This window comes from Vicia villosa, linkage group LG7, assembly GCF_029867415.1.
Source record: "Vicia villosa cultivar HV-30 ecotype Madison, WI linkage group LG7, Vvil1.0, whole genome shotgun sequence".
Taxonomy (NCBI): Eukaryota; Viridiplantae; Streptophyta; class Magnoliopsida; order Fabales; family Fabaceae; genus Vicia; species Vicia villosa.
Genome location: NC_081186.1, coordinates 96406260 through 96426427, shown reverse-complemented (window position 1 = coordinate 96426427; position 20168 = coordinate 96406260). Strand labels below are relative to the sequence as shown.

General features: G+C 30.7%; 1 protein-coding gene across 3 annotated transcripts; it reads left to right on the top strand.

Annotated features, from left to right (window-relative positions):
- The first annotated feature begins 15474 nt into the window (after nt 1-15474).
- On the top strand, nt 15475-18266 carry LOC131617909 (vacuolar protein sorting-associated protein 29). 3 transcript variants are annotated; one of them, XM_058889173.1, is made up of 4 exons: nt 15475-15628; nt 16559-16727; nt 17386-17523; nt 17705-18266. In XM_058889173.1, the coding sequence occupies exons 2-4, from the start codon at nt 16596-16598 to the stop codon at nt 18005-18007; spliced, it is 573 nt and encodes a 190-aa protein (XP_058745156.1). In that variant the 5' UTR covers nt 15475-15628; nt 16559-16595; the 3' UTR covers nt 18008-18266. The 3 variants fall into 3 exon arrangements, with proteins under 3 accessions (XP_058745156.1, XP_058745157.1, XP_058745158.1); XM_058889174.1 differs by having other exon boundaries at nt 15548-15702; XM_058889175.1 differs by having other exon boundaries at nt 15576-15711.
- Nucleotides 18267-20168: the final 1902 nt, after the last annotated feature.

The window sequence follows — 20168 nt, the reverse complement described above, 5'->3', positions numbered from 1 at the left end:
CATTTCCTTAGTTGACTCTGAAACACTTTCGCCATAGTTTTCTCTTTACTTTAAAGGTGACAGTTATTTTAACTAAGGTGTCAATCGCAACTGATAAAGGTGACAGTTTATAATCAAGAGCTTATTTAATGTTTTTGATTTTGTTTGATGGTTTGTTTGTGATGTTCTGTTTGTGTTGAAGGTGAGAATGCAATTGACTTAAGCTTCAAGTTTGAGATTATAATAGTAATCACAGTATTAATGAGTTTTAGCAAATCACTTTATTTGTTTTGACAGAATGATTAATATGCCATGATCTAAATCCAATATGTATATGTTGATGTGCTACAGTTAAATCTCGAATTATAATGATTATGATGCATGTTGGATGAGTATGATGCCTGAAAATTGACCTTGGAATGATCGGGAACTGTAGCGAATCGCACCTGAAAGGTTTCTAATCGCGAAAATTCGCCGGGTGAGCTAGAGGCGAGCGTCAGGCGAGAATTTTGCCAATGCTTCACCGGGCGAGCTCGAGGCGAGGGGACTTGGAAGTCTGAGACAGAAACGAATCACACCTGGGAGATTGCTAGCTCACGCAAATTCGCTGAGCGATCATGAGACGAGGATTTCATCAATGCTTAGCCGGGCGAATGAAGCAACGAGAGGGATGGAATCGCGAATTTCGTCTAGCGAGCTCCAGGCGAGGAATTCGCCACTGTGTCGTCAGGCGAGGGCCAGGCAAGAAAACTGGCAGTGAGGGCAGAACACGTTGTAACTAGAGTTTCGTGACTCCGTTTGATGCGTCGTTCGAAGGGAAGCTTACGCGCAAAGCTAGATTATGATAGAATTGATGAATTATATGAGTATCTTTCTAAAGTTTAATATGTTTAAGAATTTAGATGTCAAAGTTCACTATTTTTTAAACTAAAACTCAATTTGAATTTAACCCGAAACTACTAAAGTAATTAAAATTAGAGGATAAGATATTTAAATTTTAAAATCATACATTTGTCATAAACTTCATTCAACTAGTCCTCTAGCATAGCATGGATACGAAGTTCTCCCTTAGAACGAAATTTAACATTAAGAAGTAAAACCAAAAACGGTGTCATCTTTTTGTCGATTTCCTTTTCACTATCCTTGGTTAAGAGGCTCGAAGTTAATGATGTTTCCTCTATGATGACATCTTCAGAGCTTCCGGCTCCACCTGAAATCAGACAATTCAAATTACACCCTTAAAAAGGTCTTAACAGTTCATTTGAGATAGAACTTCACAAAATCGAAACCCAGATAGAACTACATGTATACCTTGTTTCGTTAACGCCTTCAACAGCAGACTACTCCATTGATGCTTCTTTTTCGCAATCTTTAAGTCCTTTAACTCTTATAAACGAAACAGTAATCGTAACATGATCAATTCGTTAGTTAATCGTACGTGTTAAAATATTTGCGCTAATGTGTAGAAGATAACATACCTACTCCTAAAAGGCCAAGAGTATGTACATATGCAGACTTGAGAAACTGATAAAAGGTTTCATAATTTGGTGGCAAATACTCAACAGGATATTTTTCTGATCTAATTGGGGGATCTTCGGTGTCGGGCTGTTTCTTTTTCCAAAACATTTTTCCTGGTAATTTCAAAACAATAAAGATGTTTTTCCAATTATCTCCAATCAAATAGGAACCTGTTTCTTATTGTTAAGCTCTTTTCAGCAGCATTGTGAAATAGGAACCTATTTGGATAACCAACTTAATTAAGTGTTTATAGTATGAGCATTTAGCATATAAGTGCCTTTGCATAAGCTAGTTTTTTATATAAAAAATGTTAAAATCAAATTAATCAGTTTGTTTTCACATAAACTATAAACTGTTTCTATAAGCTATCTTAAAGTGCTTATCAGGATAAATTGATCTTAAACTATATGGTTGTATGCTTATTTGCTCTTCTTTTTCCAATGACTTTGTCTAGGCTGACAGTGGTAACTTAGAGGATTCTGATTCTCCTGTTTTAAGATCCAACAACGAGGAAATGGAGTACGAGGACCGCATTCCATGTTCTTGTTGGACAATTCCTCAAGTCCCTTCACCTCCTACAGCTTCTCGGCATTCATCGGATAATGCTATGGCCTATGTTTGTTCCTGACATATGCATGCAACAGTCTCAGAATAATAGTAATTTTTCAAGATCACGCAATCATCATTAATTTGTTATGATGCTAAGTGCTTTTTTTCATTTGTTATGATGCTATTTTTACAGAGAAATTTGAGTTGATTAGCTCAAAATTTCTTCTATTCATGAATGTCTTAATATCTTTGTAATAAATTTCTAATAGCCACTGAATTGGAGTGATGAAGGCCTACTGTAACAACTTCATTTCATTTCTAGAATCCAATGTAGGTTAAACTATTTAGATATCTTGTAAAATTTTAGTTTGGTTTTATCGAGATTTTTTTTTTTTTTTGGCTTTATACCACCAGTTTAGTCCGGTTCGGGGGCAAGTTCTGGCATCAAGTGGTCCGGTTTAGTTCGGTTTTATCGAGAGTTTTGCTCCTTAACTATGCATTTTTTTAAAAACTTACTAATTTAATCACTTAAAAAGTGCCCCAAGAACAGTGGTTATCATTTCCAAAAAAAATTATTAAACGTCTATTCTTATTATTTATACTACTACTAACTAAAGAATAGGCACAAACTTAATTGTATAATTGTTTTCGTAAAAAAAAACAAAAAAAAGAATGGCAAAGAGCCATTAAAGGACTTTTATTCTTTATGTATTAAATTGATATTTAAAAAATTAAATAGCTACATAAATGAATGGATTGAAAAATAGAGATATCCGTTTTTAAGTATGAAAATAATTTTTAAAAAACTTTAATAAATTATAATTAAGAGATAATTAATTAAAATACACATTTTCATAAAAATGAATAGGTGTCTTATAGTGTGTGTTATTTTTTAGAGTGAATAAAAATATTGCAATTTATTTTTTTTAAAGAGAATTCAATAGATAGAATTCATTCTCTATGTAATATATATTTTCAACCACGTTGAAAAATATTTATGAAGTGTTAGAAATAAGTGAAAATTTAATAGATAATAAAATTATAAATGTTTTAAAATTATAATTCAAATGAGTTCAATAGTTCAAGTTCTAATTTACTGAGTTTGATTAACGACAATTTTATTAAATTTATAACTATTTTTTTGGAGTGACAATTTTATTAAATTTATAACTATCATTAACTTCATTAGGTGAAATGTTGCGTAAGATGTTTTCACGATCACCAGTCGATGTCATAATGGCAAGAGTTAAGATTTTATGAAATGTGGTATAAATTGAATTAGTAATGTTACAAAAACAATGTTACTATATAGTGAAGAATTTAATGTTTGAATAAAAAACATGTCATTTGAATCATGTGATGTAACTTTATTAAGGTGACAAGGGAAGTATAAATTGAGAGTGAAGATTAATATAAGATATCTCTCGAAGACTAAAGAAAAAAAACTTTTACTTTGCTTGCTAAGTTCAGTTTGCTATTATGTCGTGTAAAACATTGTCTTGTTTCTTTTTGTAAACTACTATTGTTTTGTTGTTGTCTTTACATTTTGCTGTCTTTTTTTACTGTGTGTCTGAGAGAATCAAGCAAAAAGAGATAAATAGAGTGCAGAATGTAGAATGTGCTTTTTTCTTTTATCTATTGCATCATTGTTATCATGTCTCAATGTTGAACCAAAATCCATCAAAGCTATGAAAGAAGAATATGATGCACTTATTCACAATTGAGACATGGAAACTTGTTTCTCCTCCTCCTCCCAAATACAAACCAAATACAACTCTGATGGAACAATCTCTTAATACAAAGCGAAATTGATAGCCAAAGGATATCATTGACAAGAAGGATTGTATTTTTTCAGAAGCTTTCAGCCATGTTATTAAACTTACCCATTTGTGTTATTCTAACCATCGATCTTTCAAAAAACTAGCCTATTAGACAAATCAACATTGTTTTGCCGGCGTACAAGAATATCGTAGTAGTAAAAATTATCAGAGACCAAAATTAAATTACCTGTTAAATTGTTTTGATGTTTAGCTAAAAGTTATTAGACAAATTGACATTGTTTTGCCGCATAACGAGAATTTTTATTATGTCAAAATTCTAAAATTCGTGGAAGTGCCCATTTTCATGGGCGCATTATCGGGTTCTAATCGTGGAGATCTTTTACTTTCGTGGCTCAATAACCTTTTTAAAAGAAAATCATTTCCTCAGTTAACTTTGAAACCCTTTCGCAATCTCAGAATCAATTATTCGAAATTCTAAATCAGCGCATGAACGACGTCCCTATGCTCCTAATTTGGTAGCAAGCATTTTTACATTCAAAGACATAAATTGCAAAATAGAAGTTACTGTTGTTCGCTCGCACTCTTTGTGCTTCTTCCGTCTTTTCTTAGGGAGTCAAAACAAATACATTAAGAAAAACTTAACTAAAAATGGGTAAGAAAAAAACACGGTTGATCATACATCAACAATTCCTCCCTCAATGGTGACTTATACAACATCATCTATGTGACCCAACCTCAATGGTGATTCATTTGTTGTAACCAGAGAGCAGTATGTCAAAAGATTTGTACCACCCCACTTAAATTTCAGAAGCAACAAAAATGGCAAAAACATCCTGAGAAATCATAGGATTAATGAGTTTTGGCAAATCACTTTATTTGTTTTTTTGTCAGAATTATTTTGTTTAGTAATTACGCTTGTGTCTAATGATTCATTTTTTGAGCTAGCAACTTAAAATAAGGAACATAACGAGTGGATAGGTTGATTAGAAATGTAATAAATACATGGAGGGATGATGAGAACGAGGATTCACTCCATTTCTTAAACTCTATTTATTATTCATTATTATAGTTTTGTGTGTATATTATACGTATTTCTAAGACATGTGACACATATTTATTATGAGAAAAGGGGATGTGCATTCACAGTGTAAATTATTTTTACACTGTCAACCAATGACAATCATGTATCTTACCAAGTCAGCCTTTAAATTTTAAAATATTGAAATGATTTGTCACTTTAAAATAATCTGATAGGATGTTTGTGTAATACTTCTTTACACTGACAGTGCACTATCATTAAACTCATTTATTATTTATTTAACTTTATGCACACAAAACTATAGTAATGGACTCTCCATTTCTTTTTAGGAAATAGAGTGCATCCTTACTCGGATGGATGAAGTCCTTACAGCTTTAGTGTATGATATTCCTCTTTTAAAGTCCTTACAGCTTTAGTCTTGTCAGTTAAGAAAATATGTTAGATTATTTCCTAATCATATCTATAATATATATATATATATATATATATATATATATATATATATATATATATATATATATATATATATATATATCTCCTTTTGAAGTCATTTATGAAAAATATTTGCATGAGCACAAACATAATAGGTGGCTATACAAACAACCAATCACAATTTTTTATTAATTAAAAAATAAGAAATATTTGTTTCTCTCTCCTACTCAATCACAATTTCCCCATGAATTCAATTAAAAAAGAAATTAAATTTTAAATAAATTTAAAATTTTCTTTTTTCTTATTGATTGTTCCTAACACTCATGATTTATGTTCGTATCCGTGCAAATTTTTCTCGTCATTTATTTTGATGTTAGATATTATGTTACTTTTATTTATGGTTTCTCAAAATATACTTACGTATTATTGACGTACGAGCGTTCTTGATTGTTTAATGCTTTTAGAGTGTGTTTGGATGAAGCACTTTTATAAAGGAATGTAATGTTTTGAGGGTTTAAAATGATTTCTACAAAATTTATTGTTTGGATATAAAAATGAAGAATTGTTAAAATGATGAAAGTTTATAGAGTATTTTATCTAACTTAAATTTAATCATTTTGAAATGGCACCAAAAATAAAAAAATTTGAAATTCCTCTCATACTCCATAGAATATATTTCTTACTATAATTTCTTCAAATTTTGCAAATTGGTCATCATATTTTTCAAAATTATCAAATTGACCACAAAATTTAAAAAAAATTGCAAATTGGTCCTTAATAATTTTTAAATTTACAATTTGGTCCTTCAAATTTTTAAAAATTGCAAACTGGTCCCTGTTTTTCAATTTTTTTATTTGGTCCAAAAATTAAAATTTTATAATAAATGACCCAAAAAATCTAACAATGAATTATCTTAATACTCCATTCAAACAAAATAATTTAAAAATGAATGAATTTCAATTGAATCATTTAAATTGCTTTGAATTTTAAATTTTTTTAAAATTTCTAATTACCTCATCCAAACACACTCTTAAGAATTTTTGTTATGAAATTACGATACATTTTGGTAAAACTATTCACACTTTACATAGTAAAAGTGGAAAGGAATATTTCATGCACTTTAGACTGTGTTTGGATGAAGTATTTTACTGGAAAAATTAATCGTCTGAGGGAATTGAAAATGATTTGACCAAAATTTATTGTTTGGATAAAAATTGGAGAATTGTTAAAACGATTTAAATTTATGTAGTATTTTATTCAAGTTAAATTTAAAGAATTTCAAATGACACAAAAAAATAAAGAATTTGAAATTGCTCCATAAAATATTAAAATGTTTATTATTAATTTTTCAATGCACGAGCTAACCGATTTGTAAAGCGGTCATTTTTCTCCTACTTTGTTATAGTTGTGGAACTTGTGATTTATAATGATAATATAGAATAGAAAAAATTGAAATTACAAGTAATATTTGCTTTTGGGCAGAATTGAAACAACAAAAGTTTTATAACGAAATTGATGGAAAGGGATAGAAATGGGACACCACACTCTTTCTATGAATAAGAAAGAATGATAAGCCTTAGTGAAGATTACCACAAGAAACTTGATTTCTTGATAAGATCAAAATATGGTCCAATCCAGAACCAAAGGAGCAAAAAAAATCACACAAAGTGTTTAACAAAATTCAACTTACTTTTTCATTCATATTTAACTCCCTATAAAATGTAGCTTACATAATAACTCAAGAAATTACTCAACAAAATTGTGTTTTGTTAATGCTACCCATACCTTTTTACTAAATGTATCTCTGAAATATTTGGATGATATCGCTCTTTTTGCTTGGTATTTAATTAATTGAACTCTATCATGATTTATCACCTTCAGGGTCGGTCTAACACATTTTGAAGCCTGAGGCCAAATTTTAAATTAAATATTTTAATATAATAAAATATTTTTATTTTAGATTAATGTATTTTAGTTTTATATTTTTTAAATGTAAAATTATTTAATTGTTCTAATCAATTTTATTTCTATGGATAATAAAATTAACACATCTAAACACTCTCCTTATCATTTAAAAAAAATCATAATTGAAAAAACATTACCAAATTTTTAAAAAAAACCTATATTTTAAGTTTTTTTTATGTGAGAGAATTTAAAAGATTTTTATTTATAAATATGATTTTTAACATGCGTGTTTTAAGGCATTAAAAGCAGGCTATCACAAAGGCTCAAAATATTTCACACTTATTTGGTTAAAAAGAGTTTAAAAAGTATTGATTATAGTAAACCAATAACAAAATAAGACCTCTATTTTTTTTATGTAAATCTATTAAAAACCTCTAAAAACTTAAGACGGTCTTAATTTTTAAATTAATCAATTATACCATACACATTCTAAATGGTTGTTATAAGCATAAATTATCAATAGATTTATTATTTAATTGGTATAAAAAATAATTCAAAAATAATTATTTAAAAAAGCAATTAATTAAAACATATAAAATATAAAAAGAAAATTATGAGGCTCTAGGCGAGCCTACCCCTAGGGCCGCCCTGCCACCTTGAATGATCAGGTTTCACATTTCCTACATATCCCTTATATGTAGTTTCTCTATACTTGTATTTCTTTTGTTCATTATATATTATATGATGTAGGACCTATATGGATTCTCTAACTTTGAAACCTCTAACTTTCCCTAACTTTAGTCCATTTTAATAGAGAGAGAAGAGAGAAAGTGAAGAAAAAAAGAGGGAAACATGATGTAAGAAAGATGAATCTTACAGAGATATAGAGACAAAGTTAGAGGGAAGTTCCCACCAAAAAGTTAGAGGATCCATACCCGATGTAGGACTATGTAACTCTAACGACTAATTTTGTATCTCGCGTATATTTTATTTCTCTTCTATCTGAGTAGAGATATATCTCCCCAACTTCTCTCACTTTTTTCATTGTTATTTCATCCACTAAAGATATATATTTTGTATCCACCCATAAGTGTAATGGGTGTGTTAAGTATGTGTGACCTAACTTCGCTAAATTTTGTTTTTTCTTCTACTCAAGATATGACACCATAAGTGTGGGGTGTTTTTAGCGTGTGACCTAACATCCCTAATTAGATGATTTCTAACTTATTTAAGTCTACATGGAATATATATATATATATATATATATATATATATATATATATATATATATATATATATATATATATATATATATATATATATATATATATATATATATATATATATATATATATATATATATATATATATATATATATATATATATATATATATAACCTCCCTACTTTCTTTCCACAATTAACACCCAACATATCTCTGTCCATTATATTCATCCCTTCCTATGTTTCATATATACTACCCAAAACCCACCATTTAAACCTCCTATCATATACCCAAAAATACAAACTCATCCTTACACGTATGCTTTTAGTCCCGATCTTCTCAAATCTCTAATAGCATTATTGCGTTTTCTTTGCCACATACATCTCCTCTCTTCTTCTCTAATCTTTACTCTCTTATATTCTTTCTTTTTCACCTTCTCATTTCTTATATTCTTTCTTTTTCACCTTCTCATTTTTATGCAAATATTCTCTATTTTAGTTTTGTTTTCATCACACATCTTATTCTCTAATCTCTCAACCCTTTTTTTTTCATCTTCACTAATCTCTCGTCTCTTCTATTTTTTTTCATTATAATAATTTAATATTATTTTATGCAATTATTTTAGGTTTATTATTCCACTTTTGTCTAATTTAATTTTTAAAATTAAATGAAAAGTTATTGTCAACATATAAAGAGTTTTGGTTTTATTTGTTAGTGTATGAATGTATAAATATAAAGTTATGTTGTCACATATATGTGTATGTATGACTCAATAAAATATTTGTAAAAAACCGAACCAACCGAACTGAAACAAACCGTATTGGTTTGGTTCAGTTTTTTTTAAAAGTCAACCGATCCAAATCGCATGATTTTTTCTCTTGCGATTCGGATGATTATTTTCGTCAAAACCTCCCAAACCGCACCGCGAACACCCCTAATTTTATCTAAGTTAAATTTAATCATTTTGAAATGACACCAAAAATTACAGAATATGAAATTCCTCCCATTCTTCATAAAATGTATTTATTAATATTATTTCTTCAAATTTTGCAAATTGATCCTCAAATTTTTTAAAATTACAAAATTGACCCCAAAAAATTGCAAATTGGTTCTTAATATTTTTTAAAATTTACAATTTAGTCCATCAAATTTTTAAAAATTGCAAATTGGTCCCTATTTTTCAATTTTTTAATTTGGTCCAAAAGTTTTAAATTTTATAAAAAGTGACCCCAAAAATCTAACAATGAATTATCTTAATACTTTATCCAAACAAACTAATTTAAAATGAATGGATTTCAATTGAGTCATTTGAATTGCTTTGAATTTTAAATTCCTTTAAAATTTCCAATTACCTCGTCCAAACACACTCTAAGTCTTAACACACCCCACTAGAAGAAGAATATGCTGCACTTATTCACAATGATACATGGATAGTTGTTCCTCCTCCTCCCAAATACAACATCCTAGGCCCAAAATGGTTATTCAGAATCATTTACAGCTCTGATTGAACAGTCTCTGAATACAAAGCTAAATTGGTAGCCAAAGGAAATCATCAACAAGAAGGATTGTAATTTTCAGAAAATTTCAGTCATGTCATTAAACCTACTACCATTTGTGTCATTCTAACCCCCGATATATCAAAAAACTAGCTTATTAGAGAAATCGACATTGATTCGCCGCATGCTACAACAATAATTGAAATTGTAAACATTATCATCCACCGATCCCAAAGTTGAATTACTGGGTTCAATTGTTTTAATGTTTAGCTAAAACAATCGATTCTTTATGTTTTGAATATGAGAATGGTTTTGAACTTCTTAATACTGGAATCAACCAACTTTACTCACGTAAGTTTTATAACGATTTAAAGTGCAATCACGTTATGTTATGATATCGTTTACTTGTTTTGATGTTTTTGCTAATTTGAATGTATTTGTTATAATTTTTTGCGTATTTGTAATTTGTTTATCATTTAATATTGACATGTTTATATTCTACTCACTTTTGAGTTGTATTATATTCGCTCCAGATAATTTAATGTTGTACCATTAAGACCCTTCAATATCAATAAATTAGAGTGTTTGATCAATGATAGTGTTTCTTTTTTAGCCTAGCAAATTCTTCTTTTATCGTTTCATCAGACTTGAATCACAAGTTAGAACTTTTAAATGAAGATATTGAGTTACTTGATTCAAATCAAGTGTTAAGTGTGATTCGAATCAGGAACCTAGTGAAAATTGAGATTTTCATCTGAATGAACTGATTCAAATCACCAAATGAATCTAATTCGAATCACAACCTCATGTGACTCGAATCAAGTGTTATTTCTCATTCGAATGAGATGTCTCCATGAAGTCAAATTTGTACTCTGCTTTACTCAAATCATAGTTTAACAAATCTAATTTTTCATCTTAGAATTAAATAGTTGTTTCATTGATCCAAAAACAACAATGTGAAACTATATGGGAGAAACCAATAGAGACAAAATGTCAATTTCTCTTCTCTTCTTTAGAGTGTCTATTCCTAGCACTATTATTTTTTATCTTCTTTTCTAGAACAACTTCTTAAGTATTAATACATGTCAAATTCACTTCTTTTGTTGCATTTTGTTCATATGCAATTTTTTGATGTTTTGAATGAATTAGAGAGAGTGAGTTGATTAATCTTGTAGTGTTATTCATGATTAATTTGTAGTGTTATTCATGATTAATCAAGCTCTAAATATTAATAGAGAAAAAATATCTTAAAACAAAACCAAAGAGAAGCCATAGGATTTTCAAATATGATAAAGCAGCAAATCCTTTATGAAACAAAAGAGAAGCCATAGGAGTATAAATTAAGTGATTATAACAATAAATTACTGTTTTAGAACAAACTTTTTCAAGAGAAAGCAACTACTATGCTTACCAGTCCACCATTAATTAAACTTATTAAAAATTGAATTGCTAAACTCAGGGTCAGTGTGGCTGCTGGGATTCGGGCCCAGGTCTCCACGGCCACAACGTGGAATTCTCACCACTAAACTACAGCCACAATTGTGATTCATTTCAACATATTCAATAAATACAAAAGAAATATGTTTAATGTTAGGTAACTTTGCCCAAATGATCTATAAACATTAAAACGTCTATTTTTAAGTCTACCTTTGTTATTGCATATTTATCCAAATAACTTAATGGTATGTTTTAATTTTCAGTCCACTTTGACCATCTTTTCACATTCTTCTCATCTTTCACTCTACTCCCCTTTCAATACTAATTTTAAAATAAGAGGAGTATGTTTTTTTTCTCCTCTTTTATTACGGGTAATTAAAGACTTTTTTTATGGGTAGAATTTTTAAAATGATTTTTAAGGAAATCAAAAGAATAATTGATTACAATTTTTTATTAAAATATTTTTTATGTGACAAATTTTTTAGATAATAATATTTCAAAAAAAATTTAAATAGAAAATAGTTTTGAATAGTTTCTCATAAAAGTTACTTTTGACTATATCATTTAAAAAGTTATATAATTTAATTATTTGAAATTTTTAATAATAAATATATAAAATGTTGAATGTTAAAGTTACCTTTTAAATTTATTATAAATCATTTTTCTTAATTTTTAGTAAATTTTATAAAAATCACTTTGAATATCTATGCAAGTTGGATGGTTTAATTTTTTTAAAGAGCGTAATCAAGCAGTAAAGCGCTTAGAGCATGTGATCCCTCATTCTTTCGAGGGCAAGCAATTTTGCCCTTCAGAAGTGTTAATCACTATTTTATTAGATCCAATAGCTACCTGCACGACGTGCCTCACCTTACACAAACGATTTTAAACACTCTCACTATATAGTGAGAAAAACACACAATTTTAATTATTCAATTCCATTTTTCACTTTCACACTACTCTTTATTCTCTCATTAATTTAGGCCTTGAAGAGCTAATCTTAAAGATCATCTCCTCTCCTCCATATCGAAAGTTTTCTCCACCAATCCAAGACCATCTCATCGTTTCGTCAATCAAATATGGTTACCAAGTAGAACAATGGCACCGTTTATGAGAAGCAACATCTTATTCTTATGAATTCCCGAAGAACAATCGTTCTCCCTTGTAAATCTAGATCTTCGATTATTTCCTCGTAAACATCTATTTCTTCCCGAACAATCTAATACGAAACTCCCGAAGCAATTGTGAGTGGGAAAGAGGAATCCTCAAGGATAAATTGCAAATAAAATATTTAGAGGGAGAGAGATAAATTGTAAAAAATTAGAGAAATTCTAAATTTTAGTGTGAAATGAAGGGAGGAGGTGCTTAATATAGGTGAGAAATTGACTCCAAAAAGAAACAATTTATGGACCAATTAACTCACATAATCGATTAGGTCCTAAGTCTAATCGATTAGGTACCACAAATAATCGATTATTTGTGTCCATTTTAAAAAGTTTGGATAGAGAGTCGTTATCAATCATTAAGACATTATCATAACCGATTATACAATTGACTTTGCTTCTTCTAATCAATTAGCCGTAAGATCTAATTGATTAGGTAGTTCAAAAAATTCTTTTAATGAAGCCGACAATCTCCTATTCAACTGCTTAGGGCTTAAAAACATTTTTAGGTGTTTTGACATATAAAGAAGGATTTCATATTTTTTTTAAGTATGTATGTATGTTGTTTGAGTATGTTAGGAGTTACTCTCCTACTTTCACAAGACTATGGTCACTCAGACTAACACGATTAGATAATCTTTCACACTTAATCTCTTTCACAATTATGAGTTTTTCAAGTTCCTTTGCCAGATATACCAGTCATATAAGAACTTTTTTGGAACCTTTAATCTTCTACTTGATGAGACTTGAGATGACTTCAAGTCAATAACCATCATCAAAGAGTTGAAAAGACTTTACTACGACTTCAACAACTAGTATTAGTGTTGTCGTCATCAAAACACTTGAAGGGTTATCAACAAGAACATCAACTTCATATCTACAAGCACATAAATCCACACACAAGAGTCATGGTCACAATACTAGCGAGTGATTTTATCTAAAAATCTCATTGAGGAGTTGATAAAAAATATGTGCCTCATAGAATACACATGGAAAAGAAAGGAATCTAGAGGCCTGAAAGTAATGTTTAAGTGTTCAAATTAAGATTGAGATGGAGACTAAGATAATGAAAAAATTACAATTATATCTCTATTTATAATGGGAAAACTCCAATCTCTTAGGCTTTGTTTGCGAGCTTGGAGAGAAAATGAGGCAAAGGCTTTGAAAAAGGTAAATATTAAGTAAAAGAATAAAAGAATTTAGGTGAGGATGGATTTGAAAAATTATTTTTATTTAAAAACGAAAAAAATTGCCTAATTTAATGAAACTAAAAAATTGTATCGAATAAGGAGTTTAAAATTTTTTGTATGATTTAAATAAATTTTTCAAATATAATTTTTGTTGTTATAGTATTTTAAAAGAAAATTTCTCACCCCACCCCATAGCATTTAGGCGCACCACCGAATTGACAAATTTATCCTCGTGCTTCCGTAGCATACAAGAACATAAGCATTTTGAACCATAAAATACTCATGCATTGATTCATTGATTAATCGACATTACAACGAAATTTCCAACAGAAAATTAAGAAAACTAAGAGATCTAAGAAATTACAACGATTAAAACAATGTCATCTAATCCATGCATCATTTGAAAGCAATCCATGTCGAATTTCACTTCAACCCACCAACGTTCCGTTTTTCCGGTCTCAAACGAGGTCCTTGTTCTAAGCCTTTGGATCCTTTTGATTTCTTCTCCGGTTTATACTCCCCCTCTAAAAAATACATGATAGTCCTCTTGAGTTGGTCGAAGGAATGGATATTCCAAAACTTCACCGGCATGGTGGGTTTGACGGGAGAGAAAATGACATGCCTATCCCTTATGCGATATTCTGGTTCAAGATCGGGACGCTTCATTGATGTTCAGTGACATCCATCTGGCCTAATGCGAGACATTTTTGTATCTGTGTTTAGGGTTTGTGTTTGTGTTTATGTATAATGCAAACCTAGAAACCTCAAATTTATAGAAGCCTTTGGAGACTATGGACCATACAAACTCTGTCACAGAAAGTTTCGTAGATATATCCACGGAAGGGGGATAAATTTCTCCTTTTCGTAGATGCATCTACGGTAAACACCCATGATTTTTCAAACTAGCACATTTCGTAGATGCATCTACGGAAGTTTCCCTGTTTCTTTTTTCGACAGAAGCAATGCAGTAGCTAGCAGTAGTGAGAAAAAGGAAAAATGCATAAACACATAAACACATAAAGTAAGACTTGACAAAAAAAGATTATATTGCAATGTTATAGAGTGTATATAGTATACCTTGAAACTACATAAATACATCAAAAGAACTATCGCTCGCTAGATCTATTAGAGGTTCTAATCTTGACTTTTCGGCATTTGATTCCTTCTCGGTGTTGTTCAACCTTTCAAATGCCCACCTAAAATTATCTTCTTTTTCACACTCCAAAAAAGAAACCAACGTCAAAAGTCTTCTCGGTAGATGTTACACCGAACATCTCAAATAATGGAAGTCGATATTTGTTGGTCTTGTAGGTAGAATCAAGAAGGAGCACTGTCGAGAAAGTGTTTGGAGAACGTGGTGTTTGGAGAAATGAAACAATGGAGGGAGTGATCATGCCGGTTCAAACTATATCAGACACTTCCGTAGATGCATCTATGGAAGAATGTAATGCTAAGCCTTTTCGTAGGTGCATCTACGAAAGAATCCCTAAACTAACTTTATGTATATTTTCTCCCAATATATACTAGTTTATTATGCTTTCATAGATGCATCTATGGAAGAAATAATTTTTTTTTTAAATATGAAATGCTTCCGGAGATCCATCTACGGAAGCTGAGGGCAAAAATATAAATTCATGTAGTGTGTAAGAGATCCATGTAGTTGGTTGAGAAATTTTCTTTTAAAAATAAAAAAATCTATTAATGATAATCATTATTTATCATTTTATATTAAATCTTTATTTAAAAAATGTTAAAAATGAAAGAGACAAAAACGTATTTCAGTAAAAAAAAAAAAAATTTGATGTAACGGATTCGTGAAATTGATTTGACGTGGATTTGGTGCTTTTGCCGGCGTTTTGATTCTACCGCCCAGCTTGCGATCGGAGTCTCTCTGTGTGCTATTATCAAACAAGACAAGGTTCTCTCTCTCATTCCCAATTCCGCTCCTTCGTTTCCCTTTCTTCCGCTTCAAATTTGTATATATTTCATGTGGTAAGAAAGGTGTGTTGGTTGATTAGCGATTCTTCATAATTTATGCATATGTAGACTTTATAGAAGGGATCAAAGTTAATGTCACACCACTGAATACGTTTTTGATTTGGTAATTTTCCCAGAAAGTCTGAATTTGGATTTTAAATTTCCATCTGGTAGATCATACCCTTCAAAAGTTCAAAATTGTTTGTAAGAATCTTGGTTTTGGAAGATATGATAGATCTGATAGATATATAGTAAATAGTAATTACTTAACATTTAGATGGGTTCAAATCAAGTTATGGGAAGGTTGAAATTAAGTTCTGTGAAGATTAAGAAGGTCTGTCATATGTCAATTTAGAGGTTTTGATAGACTCTTTAGGGGGCACAGTGTTTGGTGTCCGGAGGAGCATCAGGAGCAACTTTTGATTAATATCATTTTAGTTGTTGGAAAGGTCTTTGCCATCATTCAACCCGGATATTGTGAAGTGGAAAACTCACATTGGGAGGGAGATTGTTGGAGTTTAAGTGAGAGTGGTCAGTTTCACACCAACTATGACTGAGTTGAACGAAGGATATATAATAAAAGAGGGAATTCATATTTTCAGTTGGCTTAAGATTTTGAATAGAGATGTGTTGTTCTGGTCTTGTTGTTGCTTCTGGCACTCCCCGGATTCCTCAACAATGTCTGCTCCAAAGTGGTTTCCTTGTAGACATTGCAGGGAGACTGTTGAGCTTTGCTTTTTTTAATTAACTTGTTGTGGTTATTTTAGGCTTGATTGCTTTTATTTTAACTTTTATGTTTCTTGTGTGAGTTAAATTGTTTTAACAGTTGGTTGCTGTTTTATAATTTATGGGTGATACTTTGTTTGTGCAGGTTCACTGAGTCAACTTTCAGTTTCTGATTATTGACGATGGTGCTGGTATTGGCCCTGGGGGATATGCACATACCCCACAGGGCGCCTGATATTCCTGCAAAGTTTAAGTCCATGCTTGTCCCTGGCAAGATCCAACACATCATATGTACTGGAAACTTGTGTATTAAAGTATGTCCATCTTATCATAATCATAACTCAATTATTTTTGATGATTGATTCCTGCCCCCGTCTTCCTTTCTTGTTGATACTGACAAACATTGTATATGATTTTCTAACCATTTTTTATGCATGTAAAATTGGTTGATCACTTCCCTTGAGATCAGTGATAGTACCGTGTTATTGGTGACAAGAAAGGAAAGTAATGATTGTAGGTTGTTTTGCTGTTCTTCTTTTGTAAGCACGGGTACTATCGTATGAAGCACAAACACTTCTGTGATTAGGCATATCCCAATGTCCGACATCCGTTCGGTACTCGTATGACAATTCAAACAAGAGTCCCAATTGTATTTTATTTTGCTTCGTCACACCTTAGATAATCCTTGAACAGATGTATGAGTTAAAGATGTGTTGAGGCAATGTTGATTTTGATTACATCATTTCTAACTTGTTGGTAGTAGATGAATGAATGTGAAATAGTATCACATCTTGTTTTACTCCCTTGTATTACATCAATTATCTGTTTGCATCTAAAAAAATAATCCAGTACATTTGTTATGGTTTTATTTTTTACATTTGATATTTATTTCTATTCCCATTAACTATGATTTGAAAGTAGAATTTCTTATGATTAAATTTCTAACGTAAGTTTTATGTCATTTATATTCAGGAAGTCCATGACTACCTAAAGACTCTTTGTCCCGACTTGCATATAGCTCGTGGTGAGTATGATGAAGATTCAAGATATCCAGAGACCAAGACACTAACCATTGGCCAATTTAAGTTGGGGCTATGCCATGGTCATCAGGTTTGATTTATTTCTTACTCTGGTATTATATGTGCAAAGTTTTCCATTCAACCATCTTCCAGGTTTCATCATTGATTGGATTTTTTAAGAAACTATTTTTGTTTGTGTTTCACAAAAATAATAAAAAAATGTGTTATGATATGTATTGCTAGAAGATGATTATGTCTTAATGATTCTGAAGGTTATTCCATGGGGAGACTTGGACTCACTGGCGATGTTACAGAGACAGCTTGATGTAGACATCCTTGTTACAGGTCACACCCATCAGTTTACCGCTTACAAACACGAGGGTGGCGTGGTTATAAATCCTGGTTCTGCATCAGGTGCCTACAGCAGCATCACCTATGACGTGAACCCGAGTTTTGTGCTAATGGACATTGACGCTCTGCGTGTCGTGGTCTATGTATATGAACTTATTGATGGAGAGGTTAAGGTTGACAAGATTGATTTTAAGAAAACATCCACAAGCGTTCCTGCTCTTTAAACACTTGTATTTCGAAGTTTACAATGGTATTTAGCTTTGAAGTTTGAAACACATGTATTTGGCATTACTGTAGGATTTGATCATTGTGACCTGTGAGGAACTTATGTGACTGATTAGCAATGGTTTTATGTACCCCTTTTACCAGTGATTGGTCCAGAGATTATATGCCGCAAAATATTTGCTTAAGTAGAAATATGTAACAATGTAATTTGTATTTCATTAAAAAAAAAAAGTTATTTCAGTCTGCACTTAAATGTTAGCTTTAGTTTACAAGAACACTTGCTGAGACAATTTATACAGGATTTTTTTTAGTTATACTACCTTCGATTTAAGATTACAAAAGGTCTTTCAATAAAAGTTAGGACTCTCTATCCTACTATTTGAAAAAAAATTAACAAAATAATTGACATTTTTTAGGTTTAAGGTTATATTAATTAAGTTTATATATATATATTTTATAATTTATAGAAAAAGTGATAATAACTACTAGAAATTCACCCACAAAAATTGCGAGGTCTGGGACAATATCGAATTTTGCCAATTGAAATGCACAATTAACATTCCATCCTCGACTTGAAAAAAGGACTAATTTGACGTAATATTCATCCTAGTCCTACTATTTGGATACAACCCGTAATAGCTTGCCTTCGAGTAATTGTGATCTTTGAGGAACTTTGACTCGATTCCTTTCAAACCTCTTTTTTTCCCCAAATAAAAACTCAAGCTTTTAAAGTAAAACATTTTTCTCAAATAAAGTGAATGAAAAACGATCTATCTGATGTATATCTTGTGGTCCCCGAGTACTATTGGATACAAGTTGTATTGCTTGTCTTTCGAGTACTTGTCATCTTTGAGAAATTTGGGTTCGATTTCTATCAAAAAAATTTAACAAACAAATCGGATGTAAAAGAATCTATTGGATGTATATCCCTGTAATCTCTGAGTGTTTAGATACAAGTTGTATAACTTGTTTTTCGAACGTTTGTCATCCTCTCAAAACGTAATAATGCAATCAGATTCAATTCGTTCCTTCAGGGGTGAAAAAGGATCTATTGGATGTATATATCTGTGAGTCCCGAGTACTTGGATACAAGTTGTATAGCTTGTCTTTCAAGTACTTGTCATCTTGGAAGGATCTTGACTCGATTCATATCAAACGCCATTTCACAATATAACCGGATGAAAAATGATCAATTGGGTATATATCTCTGTGATTCCCGAGTGTTTGGATACAAGTTGTATAACTTGCCTTTCAAATACTTGTCATCCACCTAAAAATATTTGTCATCCACCCAAAAACAATCTCAACCAATCAAACCTATATTTTTCACCCAATCTCGACGCCAAAAACTCTTTTCATAAACGAACAATATTTTATCCATTCTAACGGGATACAAACAAATTCATCAGCCTCCCACGCGTGAGCAATAAGTAACGTTTAACCGCTAGAATGCAACTTAAACATCGCTCATTAAAATCAACCAACAAACACTCATTTGCTACTAAGAACTACGTAGCTTTGAATTGCTCATCGCACCTGAGGATATGTAGGAACAAGATTGACATTCTTGTTAAGCCACCCTAATAAAAAAAAAATTAATTTTCACCCTAATAAAAAACTTATTTTTCACCTTAATAAAAAACATAAATTTTCCCCTTTTAATTTATTTTATAAATATCCCGCAATAATTAGAAGAAACCAAATGACGTAACCTAACACTCTTATTCGCAAAATTAATTAAATGATTCTCATTGATTACAACGGATGTGTACGGTGTTAATACCTTTCCCCTGCATAATCAATTTCCGAACCTAAATTTGATTGCGGTGTTTTCTCTTAAAAAATAAACTATTGTATTTCGAGCGATTATACGCTTGAATATTTTTCACGCCGCGCCAAACATCAACGCACTAATTACATTAAAATAGATATACACAATGCACTAAATATATTGAAATGAATATACACTTTGTGCTTGAGAAAGTTGCACACAGTGCCGGCGAATTTTACAAGTTCCCTCATGCTATCAAATCGCTAGTATCTTCGCAAACAAACTTCTACTACAAGTCTTTATTGATGATTTCAATTAGAGGAATATACTAGAATAAACATAAACATTCATTTATTTAATAGGGGTTTTATTATTAGTATTATTAGCGA